The sequence below is a fragment of the Chelonia mydas genome, chromosome 17, assembly GCF_015237465.2.
Source record: "Chelonia mydas isolate rCheMyd1 chromosome 17, rCheMyd1.pri.v2, whole genome shotgun sequence".
NCBI lineage: Eukaryota > Metazoa > Chordata > Testudines > Cheloniidae > Chelonia > Chelonia mydas.
Window position 1 is genome coordinate 5,362,530 of NC_051257.2, and position 22,390 is coordinate 5,384,919.

General features: G+C 39.0%; 1 protein-coding gene across 18 annotated transcripts in view; it reads left to right on the forward strand.

The window, feature by feature from the left end:
• VMP1 (vacuole membrane protein 1) overlaps positions 1 to 22,390 on the forward strand; it is a 90,144-nt gene that overhangs the window by 51,210 nt on the left and 16,544 nt on the right. For all 18 annotated transcript variants that reach the window (XM_043531335.1, XM_037880249.2, XM_037880245.2 and 15 more), the window contains 3 exons: positions 13,381 to 13,461; positions 18,544 to 18,660; positions 21,162 to 21,223. In XM_043531335.1, coding sequence (XP_043387270.1) covers positions 13,381 to 13,461; positions 18,544 to 18,660; positions 21,162 to 21,223 — 260 coding nt within the window. The remainder of the gene's footprint in view (positions 1 to 13,380; positions 13,462 to 18,543; positions 18,661 to 21,161; positions 21,224 to 22,390) is intronic.

Consider the following 22,390-nt stretch of genomic DNA (forward strand, 5'->3'; position numbering starts at 1 on the left):
TCCACATCCTTCTTGTAGTGTGGGGCCCAAAACTGGACACAGTACTCCAGATGAGGCCTCACCAATGTTGAATAGAGGGGAACGATCATGTCCCTCGATCTGCTCGCTATGCCCCTACTTATACATCCCAAAATGCCATTGGCCTTCTTGGCAACAAGGGCACACTGCTGACTCATATCCAGCTTCTTGTCCACTGTCACCCCTAGGTCCTTTTCCGCAGAACTGCTGCCTAGCCATTCGGTCCCTAGCCTGTAGCTGTGCATTGGGTTCTTCCATCCTAAGTGCAGGACCCTGCACTTATCCTTATTGAACCTCATCAGATTTCTTTTGGCCCAATCCTCCAATTTGTCTAGGTCCCTCTGTATCCTATCCCTGCCCTCCAGCGTATCTACCACTCCTCCCAGTTTAGTATCATCCGCAAATTTGCTGAGAGTGCAATCCACACCATCCTCCAGATCATTTATGAAGATATTGAACAAAACCGGCCCCAGGACCGACCCCTGGGGCACTCCACTTGACACCGGCTGCCAACTAGACATGGAGCCATTGATCACTACCCGTTGAGCCCGACAATCTAGCCAACTTTCTACCCACCTTATAGTGCATTCATCCAGCCCATACTTCTTTAACTTGCTGACAAGAATACTGTGGGAGACTGTGTCAAAAGCTTTGCTAAAGTCAAGAAACAATACATCCACTGCTTTCCCTTCATCCACAGAACCAGTAATCTCATCATAGAAGGTGATTAGATTAGTCAGGCATGACCTACCCTTGGTGAATCCATGCTGACTGTTCCTGATCACTTTCCTCTCGTGCTTCAGGTGCTTCAGGATTGATTCCAGGACCTGCTCCATGATTTTTCCGGGGACTGAGGTGAGGCTGACTGGCCTGTAGTTCCCAGGATCCTCCTTATTCCCTTTTTTAAAGATTGGCACTACATTAGCCTTTTTCCAGTCATCTGGGACTTCCCCCGTTCGCCACGAGTTTTCGAAGATAATGGCCAATGGCTCTGCAATCACATCCGCCAATTCCTTTAGCACTCTCGGATGCAACTCGTCCGGCCCCATGGACTTGTGCACATCCAGCTTTTCTAAATAGTCCCTAACCACCTCTTTCTCCACAGAGGGCTGGCCATCTACTCCCCATGTTGTGATGCCCAGCGCAGCAGTCTGGGAGCTGTCCTTGTTAGTGAAGACAGAGGCAAAAAAAGTATTGAGCACATTAGCTTTTTCCACATGCTCTGTCACTAGGTTGCCTCCCTCATTCAGTAAGGGGCCCACACTTTCCTTGGCTTTCTTCTTGTTGCCAACATACCTGAAGAAACCCTTCTTGTTACTTTTGACATCTCTTGCTAGCTGCAGCTCCAGGTGCGATTTGGCCCTCCTGATTTCATTCCTACATGCCCGAGCAATATTTTTATACTCTTCCCTGGTCATATGTCCAACCTTCCACTTCTTGTGAGCTTCTTTTTTATGTTTAAGATCCGCTAGAATTTCACCGTTAAGCCAAGCTGGTCGCCTGCCATATTTACTATTCTTTCGACTCATCGGGATGGTTTGTCCCTGTAACCTCAACAGGGATTCCTTGAAATACAGCCAGCTCTCCTGGACTCCTTTCCCCTTCATGTTAGTCCCCCAGGGGATCCTACCCATTTGCTCCCTGAGGGAGTCGAAGTCTGCTTTCCTGAAGTCCAGGGTCCGTATCCTGCTGCTTACCTTTCTTCCCTGTGTCAGGATCCTGAACTCAACCAACTCATGGTCACTGCCTCCCAGATTTCCATCCACTTTTGCTTCCCCCACTAATTCTTCCCTGTTTGTGAGCAGCAGGTCAAGAAAAGCTCCCCCTCTAGTTGGCTCGTCTAGCACTTGCACCAGGAAATTGTCCCCTACGCTTTCCAAAAACTTCCTGGATTGTCTATGCACCGCTGTATTGCTCTCCCAGCAAATATCAGGAAAATTAAAGTCACCCATGAGAACCAGGGCGTGCGATCTAGTAGCTTCTGCAAGTTGCCAGAAGAAAGCCTCATCCACCTCATCCCCCTGGTCCGGTGGTCTATAGCAGACTCCCACCACTACATCACTCTTGTTGCTCACACTTCTAAACTTAATCCAGAGACACTCAGGTTTTTCTGCAGTTTCGTACCGGAGCTCTGAGCAGTCATACTGCTCTTTTACATACAGTGCTACTCCCCCACCTTTTCTGCCCTGCCTGTCCTTCCTGAACAGTTTATACCCATCCATGACAGTACTCCAGTCATGCGAGTTATCCCACCAAGTCTCTGTCATTCCAATTACGTCATAATTCCTTGACATCACCAGGACCTCCAGTTCTCCCTGTGATGTAGTAATGTAAATGTAGCTTCCAGGATCATTCTCTTGTGCTTTACTGCATCATTGATACCATGTGTGTAAGGACTAGAATTCTCTTTCCTCTGCCCTTCCCCCCCCCCCCCCCCCCCCCCCAAGCACTTACTGGAATTTTTTTTTTAAATGGGTCATGAGATCTGCCACCTTCATACCTGGCAAGTGAGTCATAAACTGTTTTTATGGTCACCAGAAAACCAGCTTTTGATATTTCTGATGATAGGTCATTCATTCACTGGGGCCTGTGCATCTCACAACAGTATTCTGAAATCCTGGAGTCAAGTCCTTGGCGTGTGAGGAAGAATCAGCTGCCTCTATCTCTATTGGAAGCTGAGTCCCAGATGAGGACTTTGACCTTCCATTCCATTTTAGCTCTCTCCCACTGGGAGACTCACTTGGAGGATTGGGGCAAGCAGCTTGGAGTTGGTCCCACTCCACAGTGTGCCTATTTGCTGTCTTTTTAATAAATCTCTCCCTCTCTTACTCCAGTTTAGCAACTCTGGCTTCAAGCAGCTGCTCATGGAGTCTGGAAACTATGAACACTCTTCATCAGATGCATTACATACCCAATTTGGCCATGAGATGAGTAGTTCTATATCAGGGATCGGCAACCTTTCAGAAGTGGTGTGCCGAGTCTTCATTTAGTCACTCTAATTTAAGGTTTCACATGCCAGTAATACATTTTAACGTTTTTTAGAAGGTCTCTTTCTATAAGTCTATAATATATAACTAACCTATTGTTTTATGTGAAGTAAATTAAGGTTTTTAAAATGTTTAAGAAGCTTCATTTAAAATTAAATTGAAATGCAGAGCCCCCCCCAGACTGGTGGCCAGGACCTGGGCAGTGTGAGTGCCACTGAAAATCGGCACGTGTGCCGCAGGTTGCCTACCCCTGTTCTATATTCTTCAGTCAGTACAGTACATGGGGCAGGCAGTCTGTACACTGATATACTCTGCTGCTGATCTTCTATTTCCATAGTTCAGTGGGGTTTTCAGTTTGCCACCATGTATTGGGTTGAACAGAATCTTTATTAGAAGCTCCGTATCTTGGTTAATTTAACAGATTTCCTTTGCAATAGTCCATTAACTAATTAAGCTGCCTGTTCCCACTCAATATAAACTCCCTACTCCTCATCGGTGCCTCTCCTCCCTCTTTGGCCCTCTTAGGAAGTCCATAGTGTGTACACATGAATTGCCAATGCGGAAGTTTGATACCATGTGGGATAGATCTATTTTTGTCACTTTAAATCACCTTTATAACTTCCCTCCCAAAATGCAAAAGAATGGTGCAAGTGTTACATAGATTATTTACCTGCTACTGGCTGAATTCTGTAATCATTACACAAGCAAAATTTCCATTGAAGGTAGTGAGACTCTTGCCTGCCTCAGAACTGTAATACTAGACTCTAGTTTACATAGGTCATTGTAAAGGAGCAGACTCACCCCTGCGGCGCCTCCTGCTGGTCATTGGGAATTAGCTCTTTTCCAAAGTGGAGCGCCCTCTGCAGGCCAGTGAGCTGCCACAGCTCTGGCCCCCGTGTCCTTCACAGACCCTGGTGCCCCTTTCTCTGGGGTTCTGCCCCCTGGCAGCACCCCCACACTCTGCCTCTGGGTCTCCCCTTCCTGGGGAACCCACTATCCCCACCTTGCCTCAGTCTGGGCTATTGCCAGTCATCACCAACCCCCCGCTCCCTGTAGCAGACTGCAGTGTAAAAGCCACTCATCATAGGCAAGGGGGTTCGGACCTGTTGCCTTCCTCTGCCTCCCAATACCTCTATGGGCCTTACAGCCTGGGGAGTTGCCAGCCTGGAGCGCCCCCACTCAGCCTGCTCCTTCCCCAGCACTGCACCACCCTCAGTACCCTGTCAGGCAGGCAGCTAGACCCTGCTCTCTCCCAGCCTGGAGAGAGACTCCTTGGGCCTTTGGCTCACAGCCTTTTTATACAGGCCAGCTGGGGCCTGATTGGGGCGTGGTCCCGCTGTGGCTGATTCCCCAGTTAGCCAGCCACAGCCCTCTCCAGGGCTGCTTTTAACCCCTTCTATTTTAGGAGTGCGGTAGCCACCCTGCTACAGTCATCCTTTTATTCTTATAAATTTCCAATATTAATATTCTACTCTGTTCCCTAATACCTGGTGTTCTTGTGTGTATTTGCACACTTATCTTCTTAATTTTGGGTTTGTAATGTGCACCATTGGCTGCCTTTGGGAGTTCATCACTTTGCAGATAAAAACAGCGACCAGTTTCAACATTTTGGGTCTAGATTATGATGTACTAATCAGTAGACATGGTAGCTGCTGTGCTGCATTCTTGGCTTGTATATGCTGTAATATATGAACCTATAACTAGCACTTTGAATGCTCTTGCATTTAGGAACATCTTATTCCAATGAGTTGTTAATCCCTCCCTGTCCACTGAAATTTTAGAATTCACTGCCTAACCACAAATGGTCTTTATTCCATAAATTCTGTTTGATTCCATTGTGTTAGAATAGAAAGCCTGAAGAAACACAATATTGTGAAGCTAATTTTTAACATACCTCAGATTTTTAAATGAAAAAGGAGCTCTGTCTTTGTAGGCAGCACTTAAGACGTCAAGAATTTTTAATTTTAATAATCCATAACTAATTTCATATGTTGGCTTTTTAGGAAGAATGTACTCCTTCTTTAGATGATTTTTATCCTATCTTGTACAATGTAAATTAATTTTAAACTTCTGGCAAGTAATGAACATTACAACCCAATTAGAAATCAAACTTTGGAGCTCTATGCACTCCTGCGTAGAACTGCCCTTTATGTGAGTTACACACTCATACTGAGAGGTGAGGCAGCTGGTCAACACTAGGATAGGTCATGACTATGTAGATGTCTTTATCACGCGATGGGAATGCCAAAGGTCCTGATCTTAGAAGAGGCTGGGTGCCCTCAACAGTTACTGAATTCAGACCCCAAATTACTCCTGTTTTAATATCAGCCGTTAAACTTCCACCAACAATCCTAGCTTTCGTTGTTAAATACAGCAAAGCCTGCACTTAATAAAATACCCCCAAGTATTTTTGTTTAAAGACCCTCTTTTGCTAAGCTGCTCTGCTGGGCAGTTGCTTAAGGCAAACCTTCTGTCATTGACTTCCTCCCAAGCCTTCATTCCAGGCACTGTTTCCAAAATCACCTAATGACTTAGGCATGATGGCAAAACCCCTAAGTGCTGGTAGAATGCGAATGCAAAAATCCATCAGGTGGAAGCTCCAGGAGGAAGTCTTGAGTATAATCAGGGCCAGTCCATTCAGATCTTTATAAAGCAGTAATGCTAATTGAGACCGAATTGGTCGCACAATGGTTCCCTTTGCCTTAAAACTGCTGAATAAATCTACAAATGAACCTACAAACAAACCATTTTAAAAACCATTATATTTAAAATATTTAGATCCTCATAATTTGGTATTTTCTGTGTTGTAGCAAGGCTCATAAACTTCACAAGCCTAAGGAAAACTGTACATATATTTCCCACTTGATAAAACTTCTTTATGCTTGTGCCCCTGGATATCACAATGATGGGCGTATTAGGGGGTGTCTACAAAGTGCAGCACTGCACTAATGTGTTGCACATTAATTGGTCTGTGTAAACACTTCAGAAATCACACCCCTGTAGTGTACCTGGCCGCACCATGTGGACATGTGCTTAGAATGCTTAGATGGGCAAATAGATGCACTTGTGCTTGGTCAAAATGGGAGCGCCAACCTAAGTAATTGTTTTCAAAAAGCAATCTTCCTTATAGATGTCTGTGGATCTCTTGTGTATGTATTAGATACTATATTCAAATATTAATGAACCAACCTCTGGTCCTGCTATTCTTTCCGGCTCTTTTTAATTGACTTGTCTTGTGGAAGCCATAACTCCAAAACAGAGCCTACAGTGACTGACTGCTAGCACTACAGTGGCAGTTTTTCTGCTGGACACAAGTGAATGGCAAGTAGTGCACAAATTTGTGAAAGGGAGACATATTCACCTTATCTCAATACTCTGCACAACTCATTGCAACTCTCAGTATGTTGGAAGATCTAATTCTCTGCAGTGTTACACGATTACCATAGGCCCAGTCTTGTAGTCCCTTGAGGGACTATGCCTTATTCCCATGAATAGTCCCATTGAAGCTTTAGGGACTGCCCATGTAAGAGTTACCGGCTGCAGCCCCATATTATTAATGTTCAGAGCTCTTTAGTAACTTTCTGTTAGCTATGTGCTGTGACCCACTGACCACATGCCTCCAGCTTTCATCCAAACCACACCACATAATCCATTGTCTACAGCCAAGCTCTAAGATACAACCGCGTTTTCTCCAGCCCCTCAGACAGAGACAAACACCTCCAAGATCTCTATCAAGCTTTCTTACAACTACAATACCCACCTGCTGAAGTGAAGAAACAGATTGACAGAGCCAGAAGAGTACCCAGAAGTCACCTACTCCAGCACAGGCCCAACAAAGAAAGTAACAGAACGCCACTAGCCGTCAAATTCAGCCCCCAACTAAAACCTCTCCAGCGCATCATCAAGGATCTACAACCTATCCTGAAGGATGATCCCTCACTCTCACAGATCTTGGGGACGGGCCAGTCCTTGCTTACAGACAGCCTCCCAATCTGAAGCAAATACTCACTAGCAACCACACAACAAAAACACTAAGCCAGGAACCTATCCTTGCAACAAAGCCCGTTGGCAACTCTGCCCACATATCTATTCAGGGGACACCATCATAGGACCTAATCACGTCAGCCACATTATCAGAGGCTCATTCACCTGCACATCTACCAATGTAATATATGCAAGCAGTGACCCTCTGCTAAGGACATTGGCCAAACCAGACAGTCTGTACGTAAAAGAATAAATGGACACAAATCAGACGTCAAGAATTATAGCATTCAAAAACGAGTTGGAGAACACTTCAATCTCCCTGGTCACTTGATTACAGACCTAAAAGTCGCAATATTACAACAAAAAACTTCAAAAACAGACTCCAGTGAGAGACTGCTGAATTGGAATTAATTTGCAAACTGGACACCATTAAATTAGGCTTGAATAAAGACTGGCAGTGGATGGGTCATTACACAAAGTAAAACTATTTCCCCATGCTTATTTTCCCCCCTACTGTTACTCTGACCTTCTTGTCAACTGTTGGAAATGAACCATCCTGATTATCACTACAAAAGGTTTTTTTCTCCTGCTGATAATAACTCACCTTAATTGGTCACTCTCGTTATAGTGTGTATGGCAACACCCATTTTTTCATGTACTCTGTGTGTGTGTGTGTGTGTGTGTGTGTGTGTGTGTGTATCTTCCTACTGTATTTTCCACTGCATGCATCTGATGAAGTGGGTTTTAACCCACAGAAAGCTTGTGCTCAAATAAATTTGTTACTCTAAGGTGCCACAAGTACTCCTCGTTGATACAGACTAACACGGCTACCGCTCTGAAACCTGAACTAGATGAGTCTCACTCTGTTTTAAAGATTAAGAAAGCATAGAGTTGCCTGAATTTTGGCCATTTCACATTCTGAAACCCAAACCAATCTGTCCTTTAAGATTCACCAGTTACTATTTTGTGTACACATTTGTATATTCAAAATCTGAATCAATAACAGGAAGTGATTTATGCTGCTGGAAATGCATCTACTTAGCTAATACATTGAAGAGAATCCTTTAAAGTCCAGTATAATTTTGTCCTTCTCGTAAAAGCAAGGAAACACTCATATTTTAAAATGAAGGAAGGAAGAAAGGAAATGTGACTACAAATTTTGTAAAAATGGAAACAAACAAACAAGCCATGGGAATGAAGAGAGACCTTGCAGATGAGGCACAGAATTATTTTATGTACAATTTGATGAACAGTGATTTTTATAGTGGCAAATGGTCTGTTAAGATATACACAAAGCAGTGCCATAGGGTTGTGAGCTGGATCCTCTTGGTAAAGCTTGCTGAGAAGCAAAAGGTTTGGTTGTTTTTTAATTTCCCCTTGATTTTGTTTGCCTGCAACTTGTAATAACAAAATGTTAGCATCAATAAATTGTACTTTAGGAAGTCACTTTTTCACAAAAGGCAGATCTGAAGCAGAACTTCTAAAACCGCCAGTTGAGACCTGTGATTCAGTATTTCAACATTGCCTATTTTTTGATGATGCTTATTTCCATTCCAGTTCTTGTGATCTGATGATTAACCCAGTGAAGTAATATATAATCTTTTAACCTTCCCTGGCCTGTCTTGCAGTAGTCACAGGAAATCTATTCCCAAACCAAAAACAAATCTTCTTTGATATCAACATAGTGAGTAAAAAACAGTACTGTAATGTTAGGGTGAATGAATCATAGTAGCGGAGAGGAGAGGAGAGGAAAGTCTAGATTCTTTAATTTTGGGGGAATATGTTTTGCCTGTAAGTAGTTGAACTTTATGCATTTCTTTATTTTAAAGTAAGAAATAGATTAATTATATGAGAGTTAATTGTTTTATTAAACACTGAAGAATGTATTGGAAAAGAAACTGTTCCCAACATCAGTCTTTTCTCTTGTGCGCTTGTATTGTGAAATAGGTAAAAGTTGTGAAACTGATGATTGTAGTGTCTGAGAAATGAAACTTATGAGGGTTTTTTTTATTATTGCAGATGTTCTAAAGAATTGACGAATTAAATTTGAGGAAGCAATAAAGTTTTCTGCATTTGTTTTCATTAAAATAAACTGCTAAACCCTGCAACTGCATAACTTTATAGTGATTCTAACCTGTATATTGCTATCCAGTATACTTACGTAGCTGTGATTTTATTTTAGTTTGGAGTAAAGCATAAAATGTACAGACCACAGACACAGATAAAATTTGTTTAATTTTTTTCATCTTAAAATAGTGCTGTATTTTTAAGGTTTATTTTAAACATAGTGAAAAAAACAGGAGAAAGAAAGAGAATCTTAAACTGAAAATTGTTGACATGAAAAGTAAATAACTAAAGTTGTCTATAACATGGAATATTTTACAGTTACTATTGAAAAAAGGCTTTAAAAGAAGAATAAAATGAGCTTTTTACAATTGTCCTTAATTTTTGTAAATCACGCTTTCTGAAATGGAAAATGTTTGTTCTTCTCTGGAAGAAAATATTTTAATTTAAGTCAGACTGTTCACTTTTTGATTGTAGGTGATTGTATTAGATTACAAACATCATTAAAGCATAAGCATTTACTTTTTAAAAGAAAAATTAAAGTAAAATGTTAATTTATTTTTATGCTACTTAACAGAGACTCAAAATCTATCTGTAATTCAGTTGTATTATAATTATGTTCTTTAAATGTTTTGCTAAATGTTACCTCATAGCTTTTTTGCGAGAGGGTTTGTTTCAAATTCTAACTCATAAACATATAATAGTAAAAATTACATGCAATCTACTTCTGTTGTAATATAGCACATACCTGTTTGAGTAACTGGATTTTAATGTCTTATAAAATTATTTTAAAGATATATTAAATCTAGTGTAATACAATACTTTGTAAAAATTTTAATAGGTTTAAAGTGCAAATGTCACTTTAATTCCATGAACACTGTGAAACAGTTGGCAAAATAGGAACTGAAAGTGTCATGATCATATCCAATATTGTTAAAAAATACCTAGAGCAGCATCTTATGAAATTCCTATGCAGAAGGCAGCATTTTCTTTAGTTTATCCTTTCAACAAAGATGTAAATTCTGCTTTTTTAACAATACTTTAATAAGCTTTTTCCAACATAAATAAAATTGACAGCAGGTACGCTTTTAAAACAGTATTTCCACGTTGTTCTTCATTAGGCCATTGGAGTGGCTGTTTTTTCCTTAATTTGTGTTGCACTTAATGACTTTTATTGGTGGCTGTGTGATCATAGTGAAATTTTAACAGGGTCTCACTTCCTCTCTGCTCACGCCTAACTCACATTAACCTTAGTGGAAATTGTGTGTGTACTGAGCAGATGAGATCCTTACATGTGTCACTTCTCTTACAAGTGCTTATACATTAAACTGTTTCATACTTGTTTTCAATTCAGAAATAATTTTGAAGAAATTTTAGTATGAGAAGCAGCCACCCAGACTAATCAAGAGCAGCGTGTTTGACATATGAAAAGTTTTGGTCTATCCTACTCCATAGATCAGTTGTTATTTACAGCCACAACTTTTAACTGGTGACTAAAATGTAGGTATATTTTTGTAATTATTTCATAACAAGCTGCTTTCTTTAATGCCTAGAATTTCCCTGGTTGCTTTATCCAGAAAGTCTGGCAACACAAAACCCCTTAACATAATTTCTTATAAATGCAAAAATAGAAGATAAAATGGTGGAAAGCATTGATAATCCTTCAGTAGTTTCTCTATTTATCTAAAAGGGAAGATGGTACCATGAAATGTTTCAAATATGCGTTTCCATATCATTTAGTATAATAAACTGCTTCTTCTCAGACTCTTTTTTGCTTGGGAAGAGAGTTCAAAGCATAAAGATGAGAAAAAGTAAAAATATGCAATATTTATAGATACTTTCCCAAATTTAAATTTTTAGTCCCAGTGAAGTCACTGGGAGTCTTAAGATTTAAATAGGAGCAGGAACGGGCACTTGTTTGTAACCTACTTGTGGTTTCAATAGCCTGTAAACTTAAAGTAGAAAACAAATTGGAAGGAGTTTTAAATATAACTATTTTATCATATTTTATTTGTCAATAGACTCTGTAGATAGTGGGTTATGAGATGCTATATAAGAGATGTTATTACTATTGATATAGCAAAATTTCCCACTAAAGTATCATAAAATAGAGTATCGGGTGGGCACATTTAAAAAAAAAATCCACATAAACAGTAGATGCCCCATTATGAGAGGTATAAAAATCCCACTTCTTTGTTTTTCTATTTTCTTTAATTTATAGTATTTATTTTAATTTTTGCTAGTCTTAATTTGGAAGTGTTCTAAAAACAGTAGTTTAAAACAGAAAATTTCAATGATCGCTCTTTCTACAAGAATAGAATTTATAAATGGAGAACTTTTCTCAAAGTATAAAACCCACATTAAGTACAGTTGTTGTACGGATTTTAAAGGTGTCATAATAGTGTTTAAACAGAAAAACACTTATGTTAGAACAGTAAGCTTTTCACAGTCAGGCAGGTATCTTTAAACCTAAAATTACCATTCCAACCCAAAGAATTCAGTAAATTACTAAGGATCCTCCAAATTTGTTGGTTAAAAAGTGCCATAATGAATGGGTTTTATTTTACTGTAATTTGGAGTAAAGACGCAATGTTATAGAAAAGGTCTTTATAACAAAGGTGACCAATACGTGGAATAAATATTAAGTTGCTTAAATATTTAATATTTTTACTTCAAAAATGTGCGCACACGTGAATCGCATCCATTTGCTTGCTATTATTCATGAAAAATATTTTCTGTTCATATGTGTTAGCTTGCCGTTCCGAAGGTTCTGTTATAATAATGAGAATAAGGTTGAATTATATTAGCATATCTAGCCATGAAAAGGGGTAAGGGGTATGTTTAATAATCAGATCGTTAGGCAAGATGCTTGCTATGAAAGGAGGTTGTGTCTAACAATCTTTGTAACAGAATATAAAAACATATGTAATATCTTACTTTTGACAGAATCAAATTATTTTATTAATGAGAACTCCCCCAATTTTAAGCACCCTAATATCAAAGTATTCCCATTTTATATTGTACAGTTTGTTCTAAGCCTGAATAGATGTCTTTGAACATGGATCCACTTAAACAGACCCGTTTTAATTTGAACAACAATTGTATATTCCAGCAGGTTTCTGTTTTACTTCCTAAATTTAAATGGAATTAATTTACCTCTGTGGGATTACATTTTATAGTACCTTTGATTTTAAAATAGCCATTTTATTGTCTATTTGATAAAGCGACAGACACTCTAAGGTTTTTTATGTCAAATGTTTCTCTGACTTTAAAAATCAGAAAGTAAACAGCACATTAAATAACAAAGCTATTGTGTTTTAAGTGACTGAAATCAGTATTTCACAGTCTTATTAGTGATAATTGTAGCCATGTTGGTCCCAGGATATTAGAGAGAGGATGGGTGAGGTAGCGTAGCTCAAAAGCTTGTCTCTTTCATCAACAGAAGTTGGTCTGATAAGATATTACCTCACCCACCTTGTCTTTTTATTAATGATAAAGCATTTAGATTAAGGCATTTGTGGGAGACAGAACAGAACTGTTCATCACTGTCATTTTTATAGACTTTAGTCATTTAAATGCATTATGGCATTGTTCACAGAAATACATTTTGCGTGTAGGCTACATGCAGTTAGAATGGCTCTGATGCAGAGGGAATATAGGCTTAACATTGACATGATCACCTTCTTCATTGCTTTTTAAATCTCAGGGGTGAAATCCTAGCTCCAGTAACATCAGTAAGAGTGTTGCCATTAACTTTGATGGAGCCCCAGAATCTCAATTGTTGTAGCAACCAGGAGCATATGTTGTTGGAGACCCTGGTTTGAGAGTGTCTTTCCACAGTGGTAGAAATGTGAGGTATTATGGAAATACTGTGTGCTAACCTCACCTTCTAAAAGTACCCCCTACCCTTTGTGAGAGATTGATGATAAGCCTTGCAGGGATTAACCTCTTCTGTGTGTATGAGGAGTAGTGCAGGAGTGGCAGCAGCAACTCAAGGGTGTGGAAGGGAAAATATACTAGGAGGGATTATTCTGTAATGGAGTAATCTTTACCCATGTTACATAGTTTGGAAGAGTCATGTCTGCAGGAAAAGCTAAAAACAGGTAACTGTAAATGTTCAGAATTTCAACTTGGCTAAACATGATGAATGTTTGGTTCACTGACATGTCAGATTTGCTTTCTTGTCTTAACAGCTCTCTAATTACTCATTTGTAAAATACAAACCCTAGAGGACAGGTTTGAGAATATGAAATATATGCTGTATGGTGCTTAGAGATGCTTTCATTTAATTTCCATCCTTATTAATGCCCTGCTTCCTTGTTTACAGGACTTTGCCTCCCGAGCTAAACTGGCCGTCCAGAACCTGGTGCAGAAGGTTGGATTCTTTGGCATTTTGGCCTGTGCTTCAGTAAGTTCATTCCAATAACAAAGTTTGTGGGCGGGGAAGTGTCACAGAAATGTGAATAATGTGTCTGGAATTTATTATTTACCTGCAGTGAAATAATACTAAATTGTCCGTGGCTTGGTCTGGTTTTTAGAAACCCAATTTTAATCTTCACGTTCATCAAACAAGAGCTGTCCTCCATGGTGGGGGAATGGAGTGTTGGCGGTGGTAATTATTATTTGTGGTAGCACATAGAAGCCGCAGTCATGGACCAGAACCCATTGTGCTAGGCAGTGTATAAACACAGAACAAAGATGGCTCCTGCCCCAAAGAGCTTAATGTTTTGTTTCCTTGATGTCTCAGCTCTCATCAAAAACTAAAAACTGAGCTGGATTAATGAGGCAGTGAGAACAAAACAAGGGAGATGCATTCTTTCAAGGAAGATTTTTAATAAATTTAAGAAAGCCCAAACAACCCACAACTCAGGGCTTTCCTATGAGTTTCAGGATAGCTTGTTGCTATCCACAAGATGCAGTGATTAGTTATATGGTAAAGCTTGTTACAGTGAAACCTGATGCATATTGTGATGATGCTGCTTCCTAAGAATTGGAAAGATTTATGGTCTAGTGTGCCTCATATTGAAGTTTTCAGCAGAAGAAACACAGGTATTCTTAAAAGCAAGTTAAATGCCCATAAACTTCTACTTCATAACAGGCAGCAGACTCTGTATTAATCTGTATAGGTCTTGTCTAATGCAAGCATGTGCCATGTTGCCCACTATCCTGTGATTAGGGAGTTAGCAGGCCTGCTGCTCCTATCCTGGTTCCCTAGAGTGAACCAGTTCTGATTTCTGGGGGTTTAGCCATAAAGAACCTGTATCCTGGTTTGTTATGGCTGGTTCAGGCACTACCCACAGGTCCTGTTAAAGCCTTGTTTTCATTTCTGAAGATGTCCCTGTGCTAATAGTTCTCTGCACTTCTACGTGATGTACAAGAAGCAGGAATAGAAACATCCCCCAAATACATAAAACTGCCTATACAAAACACAACCAGATTAAAATAGTCACCCACAGTGATTCCCCAAAATGTGTCCACAAGACATTCCTTCAGCTCACCCTATCCTAAGGAGCCTGAGAGAGCAAAAGGACTAAGGAATGGGAGTGAATTGTAAAGTCACAGCCCTCTAGCAGCCTCCTGTTTTCTAAACCAGGGGGCTGTTGGTTCAAGCACCTCCGCTAATGGTTCTGGTGGTGCCCTTACACAGGGGAAGCAAAAGTAGCAATGTCTCACACCTTGTAGGGTTTTAATCCAGCACCTTAAAATTCACTCTGAAAGCAAACTAGAAGCTGGATTTTTTTTTTTTTCTCCCTGCTGTTGCTGACAGATGTGATTATTGTTGGGGGTGCATTGCATATTCCAGTTGAGACCTGTTGCCATCCTTCTGCATCCCCTGTGATCCTAGCTTCTTTATTAGCTTCCAGAACTTTAGAGGTGGTGAATAATAATAATAATAATTTGTAAAAGTTAGGGCCCTTACGTTTACTTGCAAAGATCAATCTGATTACAGTTCCTGGCATGACCCTTATTACCTTGTAGCTGGCAAACTCCTTCCCATTTGTTAAGCTTTTGAACTCTATAGTGTTCAGAGTGTAGGTCAGGGGAGTCAATTATTGTTTGTCAAGGTCCACATTTCTTCATCCAGGTATAGTCAAGGGCCAGACTCCAGAGAAAATAATACAAAAAAAAAAAAAATAACAATCATAAGTAAATAGAAAGATTTAGGGGTCCATTCAAGGGGATCTGGCTGTCCAGATTTTTCGTGCAGTCCACCTATTTACTATCCCTGGTGTAGCTCTAGATCACCGAGCTGAATTATACTCTTCAAATCTCTCAAATTAGTACGCCTTTAGACTGCACCATTGTCAGGTCTGACTCATCATTCTGCAGTCACTATCTCGTAAGACGTTACTGAATAGACTAATTTGTCTGTTTTTCTCATTAAACAAAGCAATTTCAAAATGGTAGAGATGACTTATCAGAGCAGCTGGACTGGGTGAAATGTGGATATCTGGAAAGCAGGAGAATGTTACTTAGTAATGCTTTTGCTTAATGTTCAGTCATTTTCTTAGTGTAATGCAGTAATACCAACTCAGGTGCATTGTATCTTAAATGTGAGTTAGCCTACCAGCTCAGTCTGCTTCTGCTGAATAGTATGCGATTTGTTTTCATGCATGTGGACGTTCTGGATGACTCTAGTGTACACTAAGGGATGAATTCCTTTTTAAAATGTAATTTTTGAATTTTGCTTATGAAAACATTACGAAGACAGCATGCTATAAACTTCTCATGGGCAATGCTTCAAGGAAGACATTGGACAGTTCAAGGGAGGCATGCTTTGTTGACCAAATCATTGTGCACAGCAGAGACTCCTTGCATTCTTTCATTCCCTCCACAGGCTCCCTGTGTGCCCTCTTCTCATCCTTCTCTATTTCAGGGGCTCCCTGAATCTCCCCATGCCAGGGGCTCTGTCTCTCCTCCCTCGCCTCACCTTGCCACATGCAAGGGGCTCTGTGTGCATCTCCTTTTCTCCCCATCATTCTTACTACTTTTGTTTTCTGGCTGGGAGATAAGTCATTCAGGGTCTCGACATTGTAAACTGTATTGGGAAGATATGCAGAGTTGAGATGGGGGTGGGGGGCATTGTGCAGGGTTCCAAAATTATCACATTAGAGACACACTCAACTCCATATTTGTGTCAAAAGCCTCACAAGCTCAGCCAACAGGGCTCATTGGCCACAGTTTTATTCAATGGCAATTTGGGATGAATCGTTGCTACTATCCTGAAGATAATTCCTGCAGCTCTTATTTTGAGGAAGCTGCTGCCACTTGGCCATAAATAGTATTTGCCCAGTGTTCCCAAGTTATTCTGTTGTTGGACAGGACTGTGCTCACAGTTGGGCAAACCCTGGGGAGTCTGACAGTCTTCACTAGGGGAAAAAAGCATGTTTTTAACTTGTTTGTTAACTTGTAACCCTAGTATGGACAATGCAATCTGTAGCTTTAACCCATAGAATAAACCTCAACCAGCTAACACGTGTTAAAACTATAAATTACCTTGTCTGTATTAGAATGTTAACACGTTAGTTAACACATGTTAAAAACACACACATTTTCCTAGTGAAGACAAGGCTATATAGCAGGATTAACCTAGCTTGTGATATCCGCTATCCCTACCTAACCTCCAAGGACTACCCACCATTGGATTCCATTAATAGCAATTTATTTGGCATCCTATCAACTAACTAGCCCTTTACCACTACTTTGAGCCCAGATAGCTTGTCTAGATCTTCAAGGGCTCTCCAGTTTATGAACTGAATAGCAAAAGCAGCCCTAAGAGATCCCTACATTAGGCCAGTGAGAATTTCACATCCTGTGGTTTGCTTTTTCTGCCATCCCGTGTTAAGACAGCACATGTTAGCTAACACATTTTAACTAACCTGTTTTAACACCCTAACGTAGACAGGTCAACTTGTATTTTAACAGTTGTTAGCTGGTTGAGAGGAACCCCAGGTTCCCCCTAGCTAACGCATGTTCAGGTACAACTTGCCCCATCTATGCTATGGTTTTCATGTAGGGCTGTCAAACGATTAAAAGAAATAATCGCAATTAATTGCAGTTCTAATCTACAAATGTAAAATTTGTTTTTGTTACATAACTGCATGCAAAAACAAAACCATGTAAAACTTTAGAGCTGACAAGTCCACTCAGTCCTACTTCTTGTTCAGCCAATCACTAAGGTCTGGTCTACGCTGGGGGGGGAATCGATCTAAGGTACGCAACTTCAGCTATGAGAATAGCAGTACTTGTGACACCTTAGATTTGAAAATGTAGAAAAACATCCAAAAATATTTATTATAAATTTAAATTGGTATTCTATTATTAACAGTGTGATTAAAACTGCAATTAATTGTGACTTTTTTAATCTAGTTAATTTGTTTTGCGTTAATCGCTTGTGTTAACTGCGATTGACAGCCCTGTTTTCATGTAATAGTTACAATGTATTAGCTAATGTAATTTAAAAAAAAAAAACCCACCTTATAAACTAGCGTAGGCTTGTTTTGTGAGAGCAATACATCTCTAGACTAGGTAAATCCAGTTAGTAGCCTTCTATAAGTAAGATGGTCATTAGTGTGGTCAAGATGCAGCTTAAGCAAAGATGGGCATGAGTGGATACCATCTGATGTGTCTTGCCTTCCTAGGAAAGTGGTGGGTGCTCATAGAAACTTCTAATTAAACTTGGAATTACTAGTCTGTAACAACCTGTTAAATGTTAACCATATAAATTAAAACTTGAAATCTTAAATGTCACTTTTATAGCTCTCTCAGTATCTACTTTGCCTATATTTATTTGTTCTCGTAACAAAACAGGGAAAGCGCAAATACTGTGGGGAAAATAGCAGTGTGATTCACTGCTACTGTAAGCAAAACATCCTTGTGTGTTTACTTGTATCTGACAGATGCAGTATGGTGTGCACTGTATGTTAAGTATCAAGTCTGGGAATCGGTTGGTCTTTTCTTGGTATTATGATCCCTTCTCTAAAATGTTCTTGAAAGTAAATAAAAATTCAAGAAATCCTTTAATTTTTAATGAAATGCTTTTGTTCTTTAAAGCAATATCTGCTTTTTAACAGAGTACATATGACTATAAATACCAGGGTTTTTATGCCTTTCAGATAGAAATCATTGCAGATCATTTTGAGCACTGACTCACATGAGCAACGTGCTTGTCAGGGAGAGAATTTGATATATCACTCAAGCTTCTCACTGTGTTTTCTGTGCTTTTCATATGGAAAACGTCTGTTACTCTTTTATCCTCAGATTAAAAGAATAGCTATCAGGGTGGAATTGTCTGGGACATTGTCTAGCTGAAGCTTAACGATTTAAGTTATGGGCTATAATATTAACATTTTTGTGTGTATTAAGGCATGATTTGGGGATGGTTTTGAGAAAGGGGGAGGAGTTCATTTTTCAAAGTTTGAGATATTATTAATTAAAGTGAATTTAATGTTGAGTTCTGGTTCTTTTTTCTTTCCCTTGTACTTCATAGATTCCAAATCCTCTGTTTGACCTGGCAGGGATAACATGTGGCCACTTTCTGGTTCCCTTTTGGACCTTCTTTGGTGCAACCCTAATTGGGAAAGCAATCATTAAAATGCACATCCAGGCAAGTACATGTTACACCTCTTATAAAACACCGGGGAGGATTTGTTTTAAGTAAGAATTGCACCATTATCTCTGCAGTATTTCAGTGAGCTGTGATTGGAAATTCGTTTGGTGCAACAGATTTAAAATAAAGGTTCTGTTAGGGTTACTGAACTCAAAACTTGGGCAACTAAATAATCTATGGCTATAAACTAATAAACTCACCGCCTACACCACTCAGGAAATTGGTGGTTAGCCAAATTATTTACCTAGGGTTTTTATCAGACGGAAAAGGCTTCATACTCATAATGAACTTGCCTTTTTGGTAACACACACATGTTCATTTTCAGAGAGCGCTGGAATGAGCGTTTGTCAGTCAGGAAGTATTTTTAAATGTTCACTTTCACTTGAGTTAAAGTTTTAAAGAAGATCCCAATCCTTTCATCCCATTGATGCCTGGTCTCTGCTGAAGCCAACCTGGGGGCATGTGTTGGGACACACTGGCCATGATTTTCAAAAGTCACTGGTTATTGAGACACTTCAAAGAGGTCTGATTTAATATTTTCTGAAAATGAAGTCCTTTCATTGTGCATTAAATTGAGCACCCAAAATCACTAGTCGCTTCTGAAAATTTTGAAGTAACTGGAGGAGCTACTCACCATTCTGTTCAATGCAAGATAAATTGGTATGGTATTCAGTTACATTGTAGTTATTGATGATGCTACAGTTGAATATATGATGTGTCCCTAACTATGTCATCTGCTTTGTAATCACTAGAACAAATGTCTTTTGATTCAGCATCCCCAGTAATAATGCAGTGGCCACAGTTGTATAGCTTGAAAATCTTTGTCACTTCATTAAAGTAGTGATAGTGGGTGGCTGCATGAGATTACTTCTTCAATACACCCAACCAAAAGGATCTCATCCCAGACCAGGACTCTGTTAAAGGGGTGTTCCTTCCACCTTATTTTTTTCTGCCTTTTTTTATCCTACTTTGCATAGTCTTAAAATGGAGGCCTATTCATGGGTCAGAAATCATGATGTTGAGTTTATTGAGAAAAGACTTGCATTGGTCAATGCCATTTTTACTTGCTCAATGCCGTTTTTGCCTTCCCTGGAATTTTTTTATTTAACTAAGATTTAAGATTTATTTATGCTGACTTGGAAAAGACTAAAAATAAAATAGTATCTGTGTGAAGTAATTCCCAAGATTTTTTTTAAATCTGTACAGTGAAATTAATTTGGAGAGAGTTGGCTATTCTCCATTGCTTTGCAGTGTTATTGCCAGTTATCTATTCTGGATAGTGAAAGCAACAAATATTCCCAGTGCCTTGTGCACTTACTCGGTAAACCCTTTTACATCATAAATGTGTTTGGCTATTAGAACTACATTTTGTGTACTGTTTTCTTTCAAGCAAGTTGTTGTGCAATAATCTGGACTTTATAGTGATCTTGCTGTAAATTGGAATTTTAGGAAATGCAGTGGTTATGGAAAAGAGTTATAATAAAATTGGAGAGAAAGCCAATGGGTCCATAAGCATTGCCATTTTATAGTTGCAGTTAATTGGCCCTTTTAATCTGGACCATCGAATCAATTCACACAGTTCTATTAATTTCCTTATTCAGAGTCCAGTTAATTCACTTCTCATTAGATCATACATACAGTGATTTAGTGGAGACTGTATAAACACTATATATCATCTCACCTACACTCTGTAAAAGGGCAAGCTATCAAATCTGACAAAAATGGGATTAACAATGGCTACATTAACAGAACTTTAACTGTAGCAAGTAGAGTGATACAATTATCATGAGGCTTTGGGTTTATCGTGTAGGGCATTTTATCTACTTAAGGTCACCTTTCTGTCACTGAAATACATTCTTATTTTAAATTTTTAACTTTCAATATCTAGAACAATTGTCTCAACCAGGTCACTGCCTCTAAAGGGAGAAATAGTCTAATTTTCAAAGGCAAATTTGGATACCCATCATCTCATTTATTTTGTCCCTAAATTGGTAGGTCTTTGTTCCTTACACTGCCCTTCTAGGGGATAAGGACTTGGGACCAAAAAGATTTACTATCTTTCACTTCCATGCAATTTTGAAATTTTACCTACCCAAATGTATGTTTGTAATGGGGACATAAATTTGTCTTTCTGCACAGAGATGAGTGTTTTTTTTCCATGAAAACACTGATGGAGTTGAGTGACTTTGAGCTTCTGGGAATATAGGTTTAGGGAGGATGTGAAATGGTTAGCACACAGGCTGGAAAAACATTGCAAGAAATTAAATGTATGAGGAAATAGAATAACAGTCTAAAAGTAACTAGCACTTCTCTGTTCTGCCTTTTATTGAAAAGGGTGATATTGAAAAACAATGACACTGAAAGAAAAGTTAAGAGAAAATTATCTGTAAGTGCAGAAGAAGTCATTTAATTGGAAAGGAACATAAATTGTCGTACTCCATTGTCCTTGCTTCCCTTCTGATTAAACATTTCTCTAACTGATGTTTTCCTTCCTACAGAAACTTTTCGTTATTATAACATTCAGCAAACATATAGTGGAGCAGATGGTGTCCCTAATTGGGTGAGTAATTCTATAACTGACTAATACCTTCAGAGTTTGAGTGGAAAAATACTAAGGAGTCCAGTCTAGTATGCTGAAAGTCAACTTTCTGCTAAAGGAGGCAGTGCTTTACTCTCAAGAAGTGCAAATTTTGGCCTGCAAAGCTGTTTTAGATTTTATCTGAGCTGTCATTTCTTATCCCAAAGGTTTCAACTACCTCAAGCGATACCATAACAGTTTGGATAGATGTAGTATGTACATACCACGTTCTTATTATGAATTAGTGACACTGCTAGCTGAAATTCTGCAGTATAATCTGGTGGCTTTCTGTGATGATATATTGTGACTCCCTATCAGAAAATGAATGAACTGTCACTACTTACAATACATAGTGTTCACATGTAGCTAAAGGTGGAGGCCCTTAGAAGAGACATTCCATATATTTTATTATATGAAATACCTTCTAAAATGTTAGGATGAAAACCTGGGCATAGAATTGTAATCTTCTCTATTACAAACATATTTTTTTCATTACAGAAAGTTGCAAGCTGTTCAGGGATAAACTGTTCCTATTTTGAGAAAATACCTGTCTTTTTCCAGACTAGTGTGTTTCTTAGGAAATGATTCAGACTTGTTTTAAGCTAAGATTTCATTTAAATGTCAGGGGAAGTAGAGCAAGAACACATGTAATACCCAGATTAAAAAAAAAAAAAGATAATTTAAAATACAATGTAAGAATGTATTGGCATGATGGGATTTAATACTGATTGAAAAGTATATTTAATCAAGCATTGAATTTCACCATGTCACTTGGGAGATTTACCCATTCAGACAAAAATGCTGTATGATTTCAAGAGCCCAAGTCAATCTGAACATCCCTTATCGGCAGTCTAACAAATACGTTCCCAACACAGCCTCTCCCAATACACAGCATTAAGCAGTGTATAAAACTACTTGAATACAAACAAAATATGCAGTTTGTTTGTCTCGGTATACATGACTTAGTGCAAATCATCCAGTATTGCATCACTAAATTGTGCTTAACTGTTCACAAGAAACATTTGTGTGCTCAAAGACAAATGTTGCAGACTTTTTTTAATAAATTGTTCAGACTGCTCTGACATTAGAAGAGGTGGTTTTCATTTTTATCAAACAGTGGTTTAAATACAGTATTTCATCTGAAGTCTG